The 20394-nt window shown below is 46.6% G+C and overlaps 1 protein-coding gene across 3 annotated transcripts in view; it reads right to left on the bottom strand.

The window, feature by feature from the left end:
* LOC129838664 (ankyrin repeat and sterile alpha motif domain-containing protein 1B-like) overlaps positions 1-20394 on the bottom strand; it is a 245952-nt gene that overhangs the window by 111946 nt on the left and 113612 nt on the right. For all 3 annotated transcript variants that reach the window (XM_055905781.1, XM_055905783.1, XM_055905784.1), the window contains exon 11: positions 5086-5263. In XM_055905781.1, coding sequence (XP_055761756.1) covers positions 5086-5263 — 178 coding nt within the window. The remainder of the gene's footprint in view (positions 1-5085; positions 5264-20394) is intronic.

The raw sequence follows: 20394 nt of genomic DNA, 5'->3' as shown, positions 1-20394 counted from the left end.
TGTTCATTAAGCATTCAATTAAACCATCCACTGAGTGCCTCAAGGGGAGACAGAGAGCTACGTGTACCACAACATCATAGAGGAATGTCGGGCAGTCACTGACGCACTGCTATTCTATTCTCCATAAATTGGTTTTAATCTTTTCTACCTTAACCTGCCCTGTCCAGCCGTACATTGTTTTGTTCTATACTATTGCGTTCTGTACATATGTACTTCTATATCAGTTTGACAACTGTTGTTTTTCTCTTGAAGATCTTTGCCATGCGTTGGTTAGCATAGAAAACCTCGAGCTTTGCCTGATGGTTTGAAGGGGTTGGAATGTCCTCTGTGGAAGAGTTCCATTCCTCTCTACTTTACTGAACTGCCCTCTATTCTGTTCTACTGTCAGAGGCTCTAGACATGAGTCACCATAACCTGGAGTCAATCAGTCCATAAAGACACCTCAGAGGGAGATTACAGAGAGACAAAAGAGAGAGAACGACAGAGGAGTCCTCTTTTGTTCATCAATACATGTGGGAGAGAAAGATAGAGGGAAGAAGAGACCCATTAGGCAAAAACTGGTTGACTCAACGCTGTTTCCACATCATTTCAACAAACAAAATGAAATGTAATGACATTGAATCAACGTGGAAAACTGATTGGATTTGCAAAGAGGCATCAACGTAAGGGAACTTCCTCTTTTTTTCACCTAACTTTTAACCTAAATCCAATGACATGGTGAATTGTTCTTGTTGATTTCACGTGTAATTCACGTTAGTTGACAACTCAACCAAATGTAAATGAAAATGAGACGTTGAAATGAGGGGCATACAGGCAGGTCAGTTAGTAATCAGTCTAGGAATGGATGAATCCATACATTAGCCCCAAATACACACACATGATATAGACCAATCAGAACCCTGCTTACTGTAATTACAAAATCATGGACAGAGCAGAAAATGGTGCGGGAAGCGCAGCTTGACAAAACAAATGTTTCTTTAGAGGGAACGTGTGATCAAAAAGGGTCCGGTTCTCTTTAATAAAACTCTTCATTAGAATCTCAGTGGGAGATAACAGCACTGATTTATTACTGTCTCCGTGCTAGCTGGGGGCTCTCTCTTCCTTGGTGCTCACTCACATCCACAGAATTCACACCCATCTTCCTCGTTGAGATACGCCCCCATTGGAGAAAGCCAATAGCGTCAGTCTTGGTCAGATTTTCATTCTGCTGATGTTATTGTCTGTTGTGTGTGATGATGTCATCTTGTGAAGTGTACCTTTAATTGACTGCCTCATTCAAATGAGGTGTACAATGTGTGATTTTCTACACTTAGCCACACAGTAGCCAGAGGTAGAGTGCGGTGACAATTGGAGGGGCAGTCATATAATTGAATATAAGTGAGGACAATCAAAGTCCCATAAAACACTGGTCTATTCCGGTCTGTTCAGAACATGGTGTACAGGCCAAGATGGAGGAGTCACTCACCTACATGCATGAACATACATACTCGTACATACATGCATGAACATACATACTCGTACATACATGCATGAACACACATACTCGTTTGTACAAATACACACACGCACAGAGTCTAAAAGAGCCACAAGGGACCAAAGGGATTGATGGTGTGTGTCCAGGATTAATGGCGGTCTTTGGAGTCCTTGCTGCCCGTGTGAGTTCTTATATTTATTTGTCCTGTTTCGCTGCATGTACAACTGGGTAACCTGTACGAGCGCGAGGTGTGAAATGGAAATGTGTTTTTTACATATCCCAACTCCCCCCCGAGACACCCTCGGAGAGTAGGGCCACGGCCATGTGTGTTTGCTGAATTTGTGTGTGTGTGTGTGTGTGTGTGTGTGTGTGTGTGTGTGTGTGTGTGTGTGTGTGTGTGTGTGTGTGTGTGTGTGTGTGTGTGTGTGTGTGTGTGTGTGTGTGTGTGTGTGTGTGTGTGTGTGTGTTTGTTTGTGTGTGGGAGGGGGGTTGTGAATTTGCACACAGATTTGTAAAAGTGCATTCTTTTTGAATCAATCAATCAAGCCCACTGAGATAAAGACGGCCTTGAGACAAGGAGGAGGAAGGGCTTGTTTCTGGATGGGGCCATAGGCTTTCACTTATTCAATGAAGTCTGATTAACTCTAGGAAGGGCGTAAGAAAGGAAGGAAGGAATCTTTAAGAAAGAAGGAGGGACAGTTGTAGGTGTTCTAAAATAAGACAGCAATCAACCACACCACTGTAGAATTCATATTTACATTACAGCACTTCCTGTGCACACACAGTTGATTTACATCCTGTTTACCTGACCTTGTGGTGAAAAAAAGAGAAGTAAATGAAGTTTAAGCCCACTGCTGTACAGTATGTTACTGTTGTCCTTCTGTCAAAAGAAAACAAATCCAGGCTTACACAGGAAAGTGCGCACACACACACTAAGGCTGCTGCAGTCACCTGCTGCTGCAGTGTTGACATGCCAGAGGGAACATCTCTGCCTGCCATAGCAAAACTAGCAAAACGTTACATAAAGGTTCTTCTGAAACATCCACTCTCCCACCTACAGATGCTAATGCTACTCCCGCTATAAATAGCTAGCTTTCTGCCGACCACCCACGCAGGTGGCTTACACCTACCCTGTAGCAGAGGGGACGTTGTGTAAATGTTTGGTCAGTGTTGATCCAGCGTTGAGCAGCTGTTTGGCTAGCACAGGAGAGCTTTTGAAAAATGAGAGAGGGATGGAGGCAGGAAGGTAGGAAGGAGACCTTTTATGGTTGGGCGGAAACATGTATTTACTTTTCACTCTGGCTTTCAATCTCCCCCTTCCCTCCCTCTTCTGCTATAGTTTGTATCTCTTTTTCTCACCATCTCTCTCCTCATACTCCCTCTTTTTTCATTCTCTTTCACTCATTCCCTCTCTCCTCTTCGATAATGCCCCCCCTCTCTCTCGCTCCTCCCTCTCTCTCTCGCTCTCCACTTGATGTATCCAGCTGTAAATGTATAAGCCGCATGTGCTTGCTGTTGCCGCGGCAACAACACAAGGGACCTTATGAAGCTAATAAGTAGAGGACAGGAGGGGAGAGGAGGAAAACCTAAAAAAGTGCGCATAAAAAAAAGAAGGAAAATGGGCGCAGATCTATTCCTGGAGTTGGACCTGGGGGCTGTTGACGGATAGAGGGATGCTGGCGAAAGAGGAAGAGAGAGAGCAAGAGGCAGAGAGAGCGAGATAGACAGTTGTTTCTCTGGTGGCGCATTGTGATGTATCAGATTTGATGTGCCAGCCATGTTTGGAAACTTCCAGATCCACTACACGCAAAGGGAAGCGGAAGGAATAAGATGGATAAAAATTCTCAAAAATAGTGAAAATCTCTAGGGAAAAGACAATTTCATAGGGGCTAATTGGCTGTTTCCAGTATTTGTCAAATTAAAAGCTACAAAAGCTATATAAATGGAGCTGACATGATCCCTCATTCTCTACAAGTCATGCTACATCTCAGCATTTCTTGTTTTGTCACATAAACGGGTATTAGGTGAACTATTCGAATTTTTGCAACCAGGAAATGACGGAGCGATTTCTGTATATTGTACCTTTAACTGCATGTACAACTGGGTAACCTGTACGACTATGGGGTGTGAAATGGAAATGTCCCCTGAGACACCATGGGAGAGTGGGGTCACAGCCAGGGATGTGCAGCTAGCCTCTGATCTGCTTCTTCATAAATAACCAAATGAGACGTGATACACACACACACCTGATAATCACCTCTGTTTCACATACAAAAAGATAAACACATACACACACTTGATCACGGTCTCTCTCTCTCTCTGAATACAACTATAGAGAAAGAGAAGGACATACTGTTCTCCTCTCTTCTACTCTCTCCTTTAGTCACCTCTCCTTATCTCTCCTCCTGTCTCCTCTCTGGTGAGATGTGGGTGGGTGACAGCCACGTCACCTGGTAATCATCACTGCGACACACAGGAAATAGAGAGTAAACTCACACACACAGGCTAGACGCCGTTGCCCACGGCCAGGGGGAAGAGTGTTAGGTGTCTGTGTGTGTGTGTGTGTTGCAAGACTTACAGTAGGTTCTTAGAAGTGGGAGTGTCTTGATTCTATTGATAACTAATTACTACACTTGAGGACGGTCTATTAAACTCAGGTGAGGTTAGCTTATTACATGAGCTCATTCTGTACCATGGTATTGTTGAATACTTGTTTCTGATTGGCTTGAAGGGCATTCTAGAGTGTGCATTATTTCCCTATAACGCATAGTATACAGCATTTGCACGGTAGAATTCAATGGCTATTAATCATTCTTACATGTTCTATGTTTGAGCTGCTATTGAAAGCAACATCACACATACATACACACACACACACGCACATACTTACAGACACGCACACACACACTCACCGATGCACGCACGCACGCAGGCAGCACAGCACTGTTTGTGTACAGTAGATCTGAAATGACTAGACAGGTCTAAACGATAACAATGCATTCCCACCAGTTGGAGGGCAAGGTGAGGTTGGTTCAATATTTCTTACGTTACATCTTTCTATTCCTCTCAGATCTACAAGAACATCTACAAGAGGTGGATAGAGGGTAGAGGTCGGTTTGACTTTGGATGACACCCATGTAAGGTGGAAGGTTCAGAGAATGATGAATGATGGATGAAGAACTGATCCAGACCTTATCGACAGCTGAGTTACCTCTGGCTGATTTCAGGTGTCACAAAAGCCAGACAGAATCAATCTATCGCCGAGGTGTCATCCCTCCCTCGCCCTTCAAGCTCTCCGTGAATGAGGACGCCAGAGAGAAAAAGAGAAAAAAGCCTAGAGGTAAAATGCGGAGGAAGGTGAAATTAAAGACTAGAAAACTGTGTCCAGATGGAAACTTCCAGATGGAAACGCAAAGGGAAGAGGAAGGAAGAAGATGGATAAAAAGTCCCAAAAAGAGTGAAAATCTCTAGGGAAAAGACCATTTCATAGGGGCTAATTGGCTGTTTCCAGTATTTGTCCAATTAAAAGCTACAAAAGCTATGTAAATGGAGCTGACATGATCCCTCATTCTCTACAAGTCGTGCTATGTCCAAAATCTGTCCCTGGGTACCTGTGAGGGGGCAGTCGTTGTTGGAGCCGGGCGAGTCCTGGTTGGGGCTGACTGGCGGGCTGGTGCTGAAGCTGGCGTAGCCCAAGGACGAGCTCACCTCGGAGGGATCACAGCTGTGGTTGACTGGCCTCTGGTTCTGGACATCCAGGGAGGAGGAGAGGGAGGTCCGCTGTTTGGGCTGGAGGGAGAGATGGAGAGTGCGATAGAGGAGAACAAAGGGAATGTTAGCAGATGTGGCTAAGCGTGTGTGTAACTTTTTTCACATAAGAATTCATAACCGTGCTGCGATTCACTGGAGTGACGCTGAGAATTGCAATACGTTTTTTGTTCAATATAGAGGGATATGAGGAAGTACCAGTACAACACCTGCACACACACACACACACACACACACACACACACACACACACACACACACACACACACACACACACACACACACACACACACACACACACACACACACACACACACACACACACACACACACATTACAAACACATTTGAAATTCCAGAGACAGAAAACAAGTGTAGTGAGAGAGTGAAAGCTGTAATGCAGACATAGATACAGACACTTTACATAACACACCATTTACAGCCAGTAGAATAACTACTGCTGCTATAGATTACTGTTCACACTCACATCTTATACACAAACGCAGGCCAGTGTGTCTGCAAGAACTCAAGGTTTTCGTATTGAGAGTAAGAGGAAGGGTTCGATGTGGCAGGTTGTTAAGACAACACCACATCAGGGGACTAAAAGTTCTGGGACAGTGACACATAGACAGAGAGACAGGGAGAGAGGGGGAGAGAGAAAGATAGAGATGGATGAAAGGTGGATATAGATGGAGAGAGAGAGAGAGAACGATAGGAGAGAACAGTAAAGGTGAAGTAAAAAGAAAAAATCATCTTCCACTGTTCCAAAGACATCCCTTTCTACCAGTGGACAGTACGCCAAAGGGGAATACAACAGAAGCATCACTATCCTATAGAGAGTTAGGGGGCAATACATTAACGAGAAGTGATCAGAGTGACAGGCGGCGTACAGGGCCAATGGGGAATGAGATAGTTTCACTTGAGTTTCAGTTGAGGCCAATAGGGAATAGTCAGAGTACGGTGAGAGGAGCAGTGTCAGGTAGCATGGTAATACATAGGGAGATGCTGACAGAATGTACAGTGCCGTGAAAAAGTATTTGCCACCTTTCTGATTTTCTCTGTTTTTTGCATATTTTCGATACTGAATGTCATCTGATCTTCAACTAAAACATATTATTAGATAAAGGGAACCTGACTTTACAAAAAACCCATCTCACCCAAAAAGTTGACTCAAGTTTGCTAAAAAGTACCCAGAAGCACTTGGATGATCATCAATACTCTTGGAAGAATGTTCTTTGGACGGATGATTCAAAAGCATAACTTTTTGGTCAACATGGGTCCCATTATGCCTGGTGAAAACCAAACACTGCATTCCACAGTAAGAACCTTATAACAACGGTCAAGCATGGTGGTGGTAGTGTGATGGTTTGGGGATGCTTTGCTGCCTCAGGACCTAGATAACTTGCTTTAATAGAAATAACCATGAATTCTGCAGTGTATCGGAGAATTCTACAGGAGAATGTCAGGCCATCCGTCTGTGAGCTGAAGCTGAAGCGCAGCTGGGTCATGCAGCAAGACAATGATACAAAACACACAATCAAGTCTACATGAAAATGGCTAAAAAGAAACACATTTAAAGTTTTGGAATGGCCTAGTCAAAGTCCAGCCCTAATCCCAATTGAGAGGTTGTGACAGGACTTGAAACGAGCATAACGTAATGGCACTGAAGAGGATGGCTGAAGTTTTACATGCCGGTAACCAATTGAGCAATTTTGTTAGTTTTTTTGCGTTGTTTGTAACTTATTTTTTTACTTATTTTGTACATAATGTTGCTGCTACCGTCTCTTATGACCAAAAATAACTTCTGGACATCAGAACTGGGATAATTCACCATGAACTGGAAGAAGTTTTTCCCTTTAACGAGTCCAACAAGAAAGGTATACTGCTCTCCCGGGAACAGGCCCAAATCCCCGTCATTTGCGTGAAGAAAAGACGGAGGAAAAGAGGACACAGATCAGACTGCCTTTGAGAATCCGTAGGCGAGCGAGTAAACTCCCACTGCCATCAATTCTACTTGCTAACATGGAAAATAAAATAATGATCTACGATTATCCTGTAAAAAACTAATATCTTATGTTACACAGAGCCGTGGCTGAACGACGACACGGATAATATAGAGCTGGAGGGATTTTCAATGCGCTGACAGAACAGAGAAGCTACGTCTGGTAAGACGAGAGGTGGGGTGTGTGTATTTTTGTCAATAACAGCTGGTGCGCGATGTCTAATATTAAAGAAGTCTCAAGGTATTGCTCGCCTGAGGTAGAGTACCTTATGATAAGCTGTAGACCACACTATCTACTAAGAGAGTTCTCATCTATATTATTCGTAGCCGTCTATTTACCACCACAGACCAATGCTGGCACTAAGACCGCATTGAACCAACTCTATAAGGCCATAAGCAAGCAAGAAAATGCTCACCCAGAAGTGGCGCTCCTAGTGGCCAGGGACTTTAATGCAGGCAAATTTAAATCAGTTTTATCCCATTTTTACCAGCATGTCACATGTGCAACCAGAGGAAAAAAACAACAACTCTAGACCACCTTTACTCCACACACAGAGATGCAAACAAAGCTCTCCCCTGCTCTCCATTTGGCAAATCTGATCATAATTCTATCCTCCTGATTCCGGCTTACAAGCAAAAGCTAAGCAGGAAGTACCAATAACTAAGTCAATACAGAAGTGGTCAGATGACGCGGATGCTACGCTACAGGACTGTTTTGCTAGCACAGACTGGAATATGTTCCGGGATTCATCCAGTGGCATTGAGGAGTATACCACCTCAGTCATCGGCTTCATCAATAAGTGCATCAACGACGTCGTCCCCACAGTGACTGTACGTACATATCCCAACCAGAAGCCATGGATTACAGGCAACATCCGCATCGAGCTAAAGGCTAGAGCTGCCGATTTCAAGGAGTGGGACACTAATCTGGACGCCTATAAGAAATCCCGCTATGCCCTCAGACGAACCATCAAACAAGCAAAGCATCAATACAGGATTAAGATTGAATCCTACTACACCAACTCTGACACTCGTCAGATGTGACAGGGCTATTACGGACTACAAAGGGAACCCCAGATGCGAGCTGCCCAGTGACGTGAGCCTACCAGACTAGCTAAATGCTTTTTATGCTCGCTTCGAGGCAAGCAACACTGAAGCATGCACGAGAGCAGGTAACCTGCTCCAATTATTACCGCTCCGTAGCACTTATGTCGGAAGCCATGAAGGGCTTTGAAAGGCTGGTCATGGCTCACATCAACAGCATCTTCACGGATACCCTAGACCCACTCCAATTCGCTTACCGCCACAACAGATTCACAGATGACGCAATCTCAATCGCACTCCACACTGCCCTTTACCACCTGGACAAAAGGAACACCTATGTGAGAATGCTGTTCATTGACTACAGCTCTGCATTCAACACTATAGTGCCACGAAGCTCATCACTAAGCTAAGGACCCTGGGACAAAACACCTCCCTCTGCAACTGGATCCTGGACTTCCTGATCGTGGACTACAGGAAAAGGTGGGCCGAACAGGCCCCATTAACATCAGCAGGGCTGTAGTGGAGCGGGTCGAGAGTTAAGTACCTTGGTGTCCACATCACCAACGATCGATCATGGTCCAAACACACCAAGACAGTCGTGAAGAGGGCACGACAAAATCTTTTCCCCCTCAGGAGACTGAAAAGATTTGGCTTGGGTCCCCAGATCCTCAAAAAGTTCTACAGCTGCACCAGAGAGCATCCTGACCGGTTGCATTACCAACAGGTATGGCAACTGCTCGGCATCTGACCGTAAGACGCTATAGAGGGTAGTGCATACGGCCCAGTACATCACTGGGGCCAAGCTTCCTGACATCCAGGACCTATACAATAGGCGGTGTCAGAGGAAATCCCATAAAATTGTCAGACTCCAGTCACCCAAGTCATAGACAGTTTTCCCTGCTACAGCACGGCAAACGGTACCGGAGTGCCAAGTCTAGGACCAAAAGGCTCCTTAACAGCTTCTACCCCCAAGCCATAAGACTGCTGAACAACTAATCAAATGGCAACCGGACTATTACATTGACCTCACCCCTCCCATTTGTTTTGTACACTGCTGCTACTTGCTGTTTATTCTCTATGCATAGTCACTTCACCCCTACCTACATGTACAAATTACCTCTAACCTCTAACTTGATCTATCCCCGCACACCGACTCGGTACCGGTACCCCCTGTATATAATTTTTTACTTTTGTTTATTTGGTAAATATTTTCTTAACTCTTCTTGAACTGCACTGTTGGTTAACTTCTTGTGGCTCAGTGGGATGCTCCCATTTCGACAACTTCCGGTGAAATTGCAGAGCACCAAATTTAAATTACTATAAATATTAAACTTGCATGAAATCACAAGTGCAATACATCAAAATAAAGCTTAATTTGTTGTTAATCCAGCCGCCATGTCAGATTTCAAAAAGGCTTTATGGCGAAAGCAAACCATAAGATTATCTGAGGACAGCGCCCAGCACACAAATGCATAACAAATAATTTTCAACCAGGAAGTTGCGACACGAAAGACAGAAATAGCGATATAATATATGCCTTAGCTTTGAAGATCTTCTTCTGTTGGCACTCCAAAAGGTCCCAGTTACATTATAAATGGTCCTTTTGTTCAATAAAGCCCTTCTTTATATCCATAAAAACTCAGTTTATCTGGCGCGCTTCAGTCAATAAGCCACTCGGTTCCCCTCCTTCAAAATGCATACAAAATGAATCCCAAACGTTTGCAATAAACTTTTCCAACAAGTCAATCAACGTTTATAATCAAACCTTAGGTACCCTAATACGCAAATAAATGTTAACATTTAAGACGGAGAATCGTTATTGTCTTTACCGGAGAAAAATACCAAAGAACATGCTCTCATTCACGCGCTTGGAAACACTACAGCCAAAATGTGAGCCACCTACAAAAACTACAATTTCTGGCTAATTTTTCCAAAAACAAGCCTGAAACTATTTCTAAAGACTGTTGATATCTAGTGGAAGCCCTCGGAACTGCAATCGGGCACGATTTCGCCCTATTATAAAAGTGCCAGCCATCGAAATCAGTGGTAGGATGAACATTTTTTTGGGGGGGATGGTTTGTCCTCGGGGTTTCGCTGCCATTTCAGTTCTGTTTTCTCACAGACATTATTTTAACAGTTTTAGAAAATTTACAGTGTGTTCTATCCAAATCTACCAATTATATGCATATCCTAGCTTCTGGGCCTGAGTAGCAGGCAGTTTACTTTGTGCACGCTTTTCATCCGGATGTCAAAATACCGCCCCCTATCCCCAAAAAGTTTTAAGGACTTGTAAGTAAGCATTTCACAGTAAGGTGTACATGTGACAAATAAAGTTATATTTTATTTTATTTGAGCAGTTCATGCTTGAAAACCCACAAATGTCGCTGAATTACAGCAGTTCTGCATGGAAGAGTGGGCCAAAATTCCTCCACAGCGACGTGAGAGACTGATCAACAACTACAGGAAGCGTTTGGTTGGAGTCATTGCAGTGAAAGATGGCACAACCCGTTACTGAGTGAAATGGGGCAATTACTTTTTCACACAGGGGAATTGGGTGTTGCATAACTTTGTTTATGAAATAAATAGGTAGTTGTGTTATTTGTTCACTCAGGTTCTCTTGATCTAATATTAGGTTTTGGTTGAAGATCAGATAAAAAATATGCAAACGTATAGAAAATTAGAAAGGGGGCAAATACTTTTTCACTGCACTGTATATTTGACATGTTTCTGGTATTTGTATCAGTGTATGAGCTACTGCATGTCCCTCAAGACACGGCCAATGAAGATTGAAGGTCTGGAGATTCACCAGCTGTTGAGCAGGAGCCAGGTCTGCCCCGTATTTTGTATAAGTGAACACAACATAGGAGTACAAAGTAGGTGAATGTGTGTCTCTCTCCTTGTGTGTATGTAATCCTCATCATAATGACTGTATTCATCAACATTCATCCTCACATTACATATTTTTCACCTCAGCTCCCCCTGTGATGCTACACTTCTCTCCTCTCCCTCTATGATGCAATACTTCTCTCTTCTCCCTCTGTGATGCTTCTCTCTTCTCCCTCTGTGATGCTTCTCTCTTCTCCCTCTGTGATGCTTCTCTCTTCTCCCTCTGATGCTACACTTCTCTCCTCTCCCCCTGTGATGCTACACTTCTCTCCTCTCCCCCTGTGATGCTACACTTCTGTCCTCTCCCCCTGTGGTGCTACACTTCACTCCTCTCCCTCTGTGATGCTGCACTCCTCTCCCTCTGTGATGCTACACTCCTCTCCCTCTGTGATGCTACACTTCACTCCTCTCCCTCTGTGATGCTACACTCCTCTCCCTCTGTGATGCTACACTTCACTCCTCTCCCTCTGTGATGCTACACTCCTCTCCCTCTGTGATGCTACACTCCTCTCCCTCTGTGATGCTACACTCCTCTCCCTCTGTGATGCTACACTCCTCTCCCTGTGTGATGCTACACTCCTCTCCCTCTGTGATGCTACACTTCTCTCCTCTCCCTCTGTGGTGCTACACTTCACTCCTCTCCCTCTGTGGTGCTACACTCCTCTCCCTCTGTGATGCTACACTCCTCTCCTCTCCCTCTGTGATGCTACACTTCACTCCTCTCCCTCTGTGATGCTACACTCCTCTCCTCTCCCTCTGTGATGCTACACTTCACTCCTCTCCCTCTGTGATGCTACACTTCACTCCTCTCCCTCTGTGATGCTACACTTCACTCCTCTCCCTCTGTGGTGCTACACTTCACTCCTCTCCCTCTGTGGTGCTACACTTCACTCCTCTCCCTCTGTGGTGCTACACTTCACTCCTCTCCCTCTGTGGTGCTACACTTCACTCCTCTCCCTCTGTGATGCTACACTCCTCTCCCTCTGTGATGCTACACTCCTCTCCCTCTGTGATGCTACACTTCTCTCCTCTCCCTCTGTGGTGCTACACTTCACTCCTCTCCATCTGTGGTGCTACACTCCTCTCCCTCTGTGATGCTACACTCCTCTCCCTCTGTGATGCTACACTTCACTCCTCTCCCTCTGTGATGCTACACTCCTCTCCTCTCCCTCTGTGATGCTACACTTCACTCCTCTCCCTCTGTGATGCTACACTCCTCTCCCTCTGTGATGCTACACTTCACTCCTCTCCCTCTGTGATGCTACACTCCTCTCCTCTCCCTCTGTGATGCTACACTTCACTCCTCTCCCTCTGTGGTGCTACACTTCACTCCTCTCCCTCTGTGGTGCTACACTTCACTCCTCTCCCTCTGTGGTGCTACACTTCACTCCTCTCCCTCTGTGGTGCTACACTTCACTCCTATCCCTCTGTGATGCTACACTCCTCTCCCTCTGTGATGCTACACTCCTCTCCCTCTGTGATGCTACACTCCTCTCCCTCTGTGATGCTACACTCCTCTCCCTCTGTGATGCTACACTTCACTCCTCTCCCTCTGTGATGCTACACTCCTCTCCCTCTGTGATGCTACACTCCTCTCCCTCTGTGATGCTACACTCCTCTCCCTCTGTGATGCTACACTCCTCTCCCTCTGTGATGCTACACTCCTCTCCCTCTGTGATGCTACACTTCTCTCCTCTCCCTCTGTGGTGCTACACTTCACTCCTCTCCATCTGTGGTGCTACACTCCTCTCCCTCTGTGATGCTACACTCCTCTCCCTCTGTGATGCTACACTTCACTCCTCTCCCTCTGTGATGCTACACTCCTCTCCTCTCCCTCTGTGATGCTACACTTCACTCCTCTCCCTCTGTGATGCTACACTCCTCTCCCTCTGTGATGCTACACTTCACTCCTCTCCCTCTGTGATGCTACACTCCTCTCCTCTCCCTCTGTGATGCTACACTTCACTCCTCTCCCTCTGTGGTGCTACACTTCACTCCTCTCCCTCTGTGGTGCTACACTTCACTCCTCTCCCTCTGTGGTGCTACACTTCACTCCTCTCCCTCTGTGGTGCTACACTTCACTCCTATCCCTCTGTGATGCTACACTCCTCTCCCTCTGTGATGCTACACTCCTCTCCCTCTGTGATGCTACACTCCTCTCCCTCTGTGATGCTACACTCCTCTCCCTCTGTGATGCTACACTTCACTCCTCTCCCTCTGTGATGCTACACTCCTCTCCCTCTGTGATGCTACACTCCTCTCCCTCTGTGATGCTACACTCCTCTCCCTCTGTGATGCTACACTCCTCTCCCTCTGTGATGCTACACTCCTCTCCCTCTGTGATGCTACACTCCTCTCCCTCTGTGATGCGACACTCCTCTCCCTCTGTGATGCTACACTTCTCTCCTCTCCCTCTGTGGTGCTACACTTCACTCCTCTCCCTCTGTGGTGCTACACTCCTCTCCCTCTGTGATGCTACACTCCTCTCCTCTCCCTCTGTGATGCTACACTTCACTCCTCTCCCTCTGTGATGCTACACTCCTCTCCTCTCCCTCTGTGATGCTACACTTCACTCCTCTCCCTCTGTGATGCTACACTTCACTCCTCTCCCTCTGTGGTGCTACACTTCACTCCTCTCCCTCTGTGGTGCTACACTTCACTCCCTCTGTGATGCTACACTCCTCTCCTCTCCCTCTGTGGTGCTACACTTCACTCCTCTCCCTCTGTGATGCTACACTCCTCTCCCTCTGTGATGCTACACTCCTCTCCTCTCCCTCTGTGATGCTACACTTCACTCCTCTCCCTCTGTGATGCTACACTTCACTCCTTTCCCTCTGTGATGCTACACTTCACTCCTTTCCCTCTGTGATGCTACACTTCACTCCTCTCCCTCTGTGGTGCTACACTTCACTCCTCTCCCTCTGTGGTGCTACACTTCACTCCTCTCCCTCTGTGGTGCTACACTTCACTCCTCTCCCTCTGTGGTGCTACACTTCACTCCTCTCCCTCTGTGGTGCTACACTTCACTCCTATCCCTCTGTGATGCTACACTCCTCTCCCTCTGTGATGCTACACTCCTCTCCCTCTGTGATGCTACACTCCTCTCCCTCTGTGATGCTACACTCCTCTCCCTCTGTGATGCTACACTCCTCTCCCTCTGTGATGCTACACTCCTCTCCCTCTGTGATGCTACACTCCTCTCCCTCTGTGATGCTACACTCCTCTCCCTCTGTGATGCTACACTCCTCTCCCTCTGTGATGCTACACTCCTCTCCATCTGTGATGCTACACTCCTCTCCCTCTGTGATGCTACACTCCTCTCCATCTGTGATGCTACACTCCTCTCCCTCTGTGATGCTACACTCCTCTCCCTCTGTGATGCTACACTCCTCTCCCTCTGTGATGCTACACTTCTCTCCTCTGTGAAGCTACACTTCTCTCCTCTGTGAAGCTTCACTCCTCTCCTCTCCCTCTGTGAAGCTACACCCCTCTCCTCTCCCTCTGTGATGCTACACTCCTCTCCCTCTGTGATGCTACACTCCTCTCCCTCTGTGATGCTACACTCCTCTCCCTCTGTGATGCTACACTCCTCTCCCTCTGTGATGCTACACTCCTCTCCCTCTGTGATGCTACACTCCTCTCCCTCTGTGATGCTACACTCCTCTCCATCTGTGATGCTACACTTCTCTCCCTCTGTGATGCTACACTCCTCTCCATCTGTGATGCTACACTCCTCTCCCTCTGTGATGCTACACTCCTCTCCCTCTGTGATGCTACACTCCTCTCCCTCTGTGATGCTACACTTCTCTCCTCTGTGAAGCTACACTTCTCTCCTCTGTGAAGCTTCACTCCTCTCCTCTCCCTCTGTGAAGCTACACCCCTCTCCTCTCCCTCTGTGATGCTACACTCCTCTCCTCTCCCTCTGTGATGCTACACTCCTCTCCCTCTGTGATGCTACACTCCTCTCCCTCTGTGATGCTACACTCCTCTCCCTCTGTGATGCTACACTCCTCTCCCTCTGTGATGCTACACTCCTCTCCCTCTGTGATGCTACACTCCTCTCCATCTGTGATGCTACACTCCTCTCCATCTGTGATGCTACACTCCTCTCCCTCTGTGATGCTACACTCCTCTCCCTCTGTGATGCTACACTCCTCTCCCTCTGTGATGCTACACTCCTCTCCCTCTGATGCTACACTCCTCTCCCTCTGATGCTACACTCCTCTCCCTCTGATGCTACACTCCTCTCCCTCTGTGATGCTGCACTCCTCTCCCTCTGTGATGCTACACTCCTCTCCTCTCCCTCTGTGATGCTACACTGCTCTCCTCTCCCTCTGTGGTGCTTACCTCCTCTCCTCCTGTGGTGCTACACTCCTCTCCTCTCCCTCTGTGGTGCTACACTCCTCTCCTCTCCCTCTGTGGTGCTACACTCCTCTCCTCTCCCTCTGTGGTGCTACACTCCTCTCCTCTCCCTCTGTGGTGCTACACTCCTCTCCTCTCCCTCTGTGATGCTACACTCCTCTCCCTCTGTGGTGCTACACTCCTCTCCCTCTGTGGTGCTACACTCCTCTCCCTCTGTGGTGCTACACTCCTCTCCCTCTGTGATGCTACACTCCTCTCCCTCTGTGATGCTACACTCCTCTCCCTCTGTGATGCTACACTCCTCTCCCTCTGTGATGCTACACTCCTCTCCCTCTGTGGTGCTACACTCCTCTCCTCTCCCTCTGTGATGCTACACTTCTTTCTTCTCCCTCTGTGGTGCTACACTCCTCTCCCTCTGTGATGCTACACTCCTCTCCCTCTGTGATGCTACACTTCTCTCCTCTGTGAAGCTACACTTCTCTCCTCTGTGAAGCTTCACTCCTCTCCTCTCCCTCTGTGAAGCTACACCCCTCTCCTCTCCCTCTGTGATGCTACACTCCTCTCCTCTCCCTCTGTGATGCTACACTCCTCTCCCTCTGTGATGCTACACTCCTCTCCCTCTGTGATGCTACACTCCTCTCCCTCTGTGATGCTACACTCCTCTCCCTCTGTGATGCTACACTCCTCTCCCTCTGTGATGCTACACTCCTCTCCATCTGTGATGCTACACTCCTCTCCATCTGTGATGCTACACTCCTCTCCCTCTGTGATGCTACACTCCTCTCCCTCTGTGATGCTACACTCCTCTCCCTCTGTGATGCTACACTCCTCTCCCTCTGATGCTACACTCCTCTCCCTCTGATGCTACACTCCTCTCCCTCTGATGCTACACTCCTCTCCCTCTGTGATGCTGCACTCCTCTCCCTCTGTGATGCTACACTCCTCTCCTCTCCCTCTGTGATGCTACACTGCTCTCCTCTCCCTCTGTGGTGCTTACCTCCTCTCCTCCTGTGGTGCTACACTCCTCTCCTCTCCCTCTGTGGTGCTACACTCCTCTCCTCTCCCTCTGTGGTGCTACACTCCTCTCCTCTCCCTCTGTGGTGCTACACTCCTCTCCTCTCCCTCTGTGGTGCTACACTCCTCTCCTCTCCCTCTGTGATGCTACACTCCTCTCCCTCTGTGGTGCTACACTCCTCTCCCTCTGTGGTGCTACACTCCTCTCCCTCTGTGGTGCTACACTCCTCTCCCTCTGTGATGCTACACTCCTCTCCCTCTGTGATGCTACACTCCTCTCCCTCTGTGATGCTACACTCCTCTCCCTCTGTGATGCTACACTCCTCTCCCTCTGTGGTGCTACACTCCTCTCCTCTCCCTCTGTGATGCTACACTTCTTTCTTCTCCCTCTGTGGTGCTACACTCCTCTCCCTCTGTGATGTACACTCCTCTCCCTCTGATGCTACACTCCTCTCCCTCTGTGATGCTACACTCCTCTCCCTCTGTGATGCTACACTCCTCTCCTCTCCCTCTGTGATGCTACACTGCTCTCCTCTCCCTCTGTGGTGCTTACCTCCTCTCCTCCTGTGGTGCTACACTCCTCTCCTCTCCCTCTGTGGTGCTACACTCCTCTCCTCTCCCTCTGTGGTGCTACACTCCTCTCCTCTCCCTCTGTGGTGCTACACTCCTCTCCTCTCCCTCTGTGATGCTACACTCCTCTCCTCTCCCTCTGTGATGCTACACTCCTCTCCCTCTGTGGTGCTACACTCCTCTCCCTCTGTGGTGCTACACTCCTCTCCTCTCCCTCTGTGATGCTACACTCCTCTCCCTCTGTGATGCTACACTCCTCTCCCTCTGTGGTGCTACACTCCTCTCCTCTCCCTCTGTGATGCTACACTCCTCTCCCTCTGTGATGCTACACTCCTCTCCTCTCCCTCTGTGATGCTACACTCCTCTCCTCTCCCTCTGTGATGCTACACTCCTCTCCCTCTGTGGTGCTACACTCCTCTCCCTCTGTGATGCTACACTCCTCTCCCTCTGTGGTGCTACACTCCTCTCCTCTCCCTCTGTGATGCTACACTCCTCTCCCTCTGTGATGCTACACTTCTTTCTTCTCCCTCTGTGATGCTAAACTCCTCTCTCACTTTCTTTCCCCCTTCCCCCTTCTCTTCCTCTCCCTCTCCCTTTTCTCCCCCTCCATCCCGGTTCATTAAGACCTCAGACACACCTCTCAAGGGTCTCAGTGTTCACAATGCAAGGCCAGCTAACGAACATGTCATGGCTGACAATTTAACGGTTAATAAACACGCCACGACTGTTCAGATCACACACACACACTCGCACACACAATCACGGAGAAACACACGTCAGTTCGCTTGTAAAGTTACTCTTCCACATGGAATACCAGGAGACGTTTTAGATCAGGGAACATGAGGGGGAGTAGGAGCAACACTCCCTCTTCTATTATTCATCTCCCCCACCTGACACAAACCACTCATTTAGTTGTGTATTTGTGTGTGTGTGCTTGCATGTGTTAATGTCATGCTCATTAGGCAAAGCCCCTTTTTCACACCGGAGTGAGGTGTACAGAGAGAGAGACCGAGAGAGACAGAGATTTGAAATTGAATTGAGAGAACCGAGCAAACTAGAAGGCTACTTGGCCCTAAACAGAGAGTACACAGTGGCAGAATACCTGACCACTGTGACTGACTCAAAATTAAGGAAATCTTTGACTATGTACAGTCTCAGTGAGCATAGCCTTGCTATTGAGAAAGGCTGCCGTAGGCAGACCTGGCTCTCAAGAGAAGACAGGCTATATGCACACTGCCCACAAAATGAGGTGGAATCTGAGCTGCACTTCCTAACCTCCTGCCAAATGTATGACCATATTAGAGACAAATATTTCCCTCAGATTACACAGACCCACAGAGAATTCGAAAACAAATCCAATTTTGATAAACTCTCATATCTATTGGGTGAAATACCACAGTGTGTCATCACAGCAGCAAGATTTGTGACCTGTTGGCACAAGAAAAGGGCAACCAGTGAAGAACAAACACAATTGTAAATACAACCCATATTTATGTTTATTTATTTTCTCTTTTCTACTTTAACTATTTTCACATCGTTACAACACTGTATATAGACATGACATTTGAAATGTCTATTATTTTGGAACTTGTGTGAGTGTAATATTTACTGTTCACTTTTTATTGTTTATTTCACTTTTGTTGATCCATTTCAATTGCTTTGGCAATGTAAACATATGTTTCCCATGCCAATAAAGCTCCTTGAATTGAGAGAGAGAGAGTGTATATGTGCGTGTGAGAGAGAGTGAGAGAGAGAGTGTTAGTGTGTGTGTATGCGCACGTGTGTACAGTGTGTTATTCTTTTAATGTCATGCCCAATGGTGAAACCCATTATTTCCAGCAGACGCCAGGTGTGAGTGAGGAATTGTGGGTTAATGTATGGATAGTCATTATTCTAATTGGGCCTAGTGCCGGTTGGGAGATTCCAGGGTAAATTGATGGAGCTGGAAGTGTGTGTGTGTGTGTGTGTCTGTGTGTGTCTGTGTGTGTGTGTGTGTGTGTGTGTGTGTGTGTGTGTGTGTGTGTGTGTGTGTGTGTGTGTGTGTGTGTGTGTGTGTGTGTGTGTGTGTGTGCGCGAAGCCTCTCTGGGAACAAGGGAGGGAGTGGAAAGATATAATCTACACTAATGAATGGAAAACAGCACATGGAAGATAAAATAATATCTTGATGACATGTTCATTATTGCCATTTGCGCACACTTCATTTTGTAACGTTGTATCAGGGGAAGGAAACATCATTATTCAAATTAGTCTAATGATTATATGTCCTGTCAGAATATAATTTTATAATTAAGTACAGCTTTTTTTTAATCAATGTAAAGGAGTTCAAATTCACTTGAGTATCGTTTGAGTTGATTCTCCTTAATAAAGTGTATTTCTAAATAACCTTTCCTCTCGGCGTGCTTAAAGTCATTTGGTTTCCAAATCCAAAGGGGTTGCCTTAGCAACACAAAGCAGGAAACCACACAGCAAAAGGCAGTAACCAGAACATTTCAACATACAGTGCATTCGGAAAGTGTTCATACCCCTTCACTTATTCCACATTCTGTTGTGTTACAGCCTGAATTCAACATGGATTACATACTGTATTTATTTTCTCATCCATCTACACACAATACCCCATAATGTGAAAGTGAAAACATGTTTGTTGATATTTTAGCAAATGTATTGAAAATGAAATACATAAATATCTGATTTACCTAAGTATTCACACCTGAGTCAATACTTTGTAGAAGAATCTTGGCAGCGAGTGCAGCCGTGAGTCTTTCTGGGTAAGTCTCTGAGAGCTTTCCACACCTGGATTGTGCTACATTTGCTCATTATTATTTTCAAAATTCTTCAAGGTCTGTCAAAGTGGTTATTGATCATTGCTAGACAACCATTTTCAGGTCTTGCAATAGATTTTCAGCAGACTTAAGTCAACATCTGTAACTCGGCCATTCAGGAACATTCACTGTCTTCTTGGTAAGCAACTCCAGTGGAAGGTTGGCCTTGCATTTTAGGTTATTGTCCTGCTGAAAGGTGAATTAATAGCTCAGTGTATGGTGGAAAGCAGACTCAAACAGGTTTTCCTCTAGGATTTTGCCTGTGATTAGGTCCATTTTGTAAATGTTTTATCTGGACATTTATCTGGACAACTCCCCCGTCCTTAATGATTACAAGCATACCCATAACATGAACAGCCGCAACTATGCTTGAAAATATGGAGAGTGGCAGAGCTGAGGCGGACATTCAAAAATAATGTTAAACACTATTCTTGTACAGAGTGAGTCCATGC

Source organism: Salvelinus fontinalis, chromosome 39, assembly GCF_029448725.1.
Source record: "Salvelinus fontinalis isolate EN_2023a chromosome 39, ASM2944872v1, whole genome shotgun sequence".
Classification (NCBI taxonomy): Eukaryota; Metazoa; Chordata; class Actinopteri; order Salmoniformes; family Salmonidae; genus Salvelinus; species Salvelinus fontinalis.
Note: the sequence above shows the minus strand (reverse complement) of the source record. Positions and strands in the feature narration are given on the sequence as shown.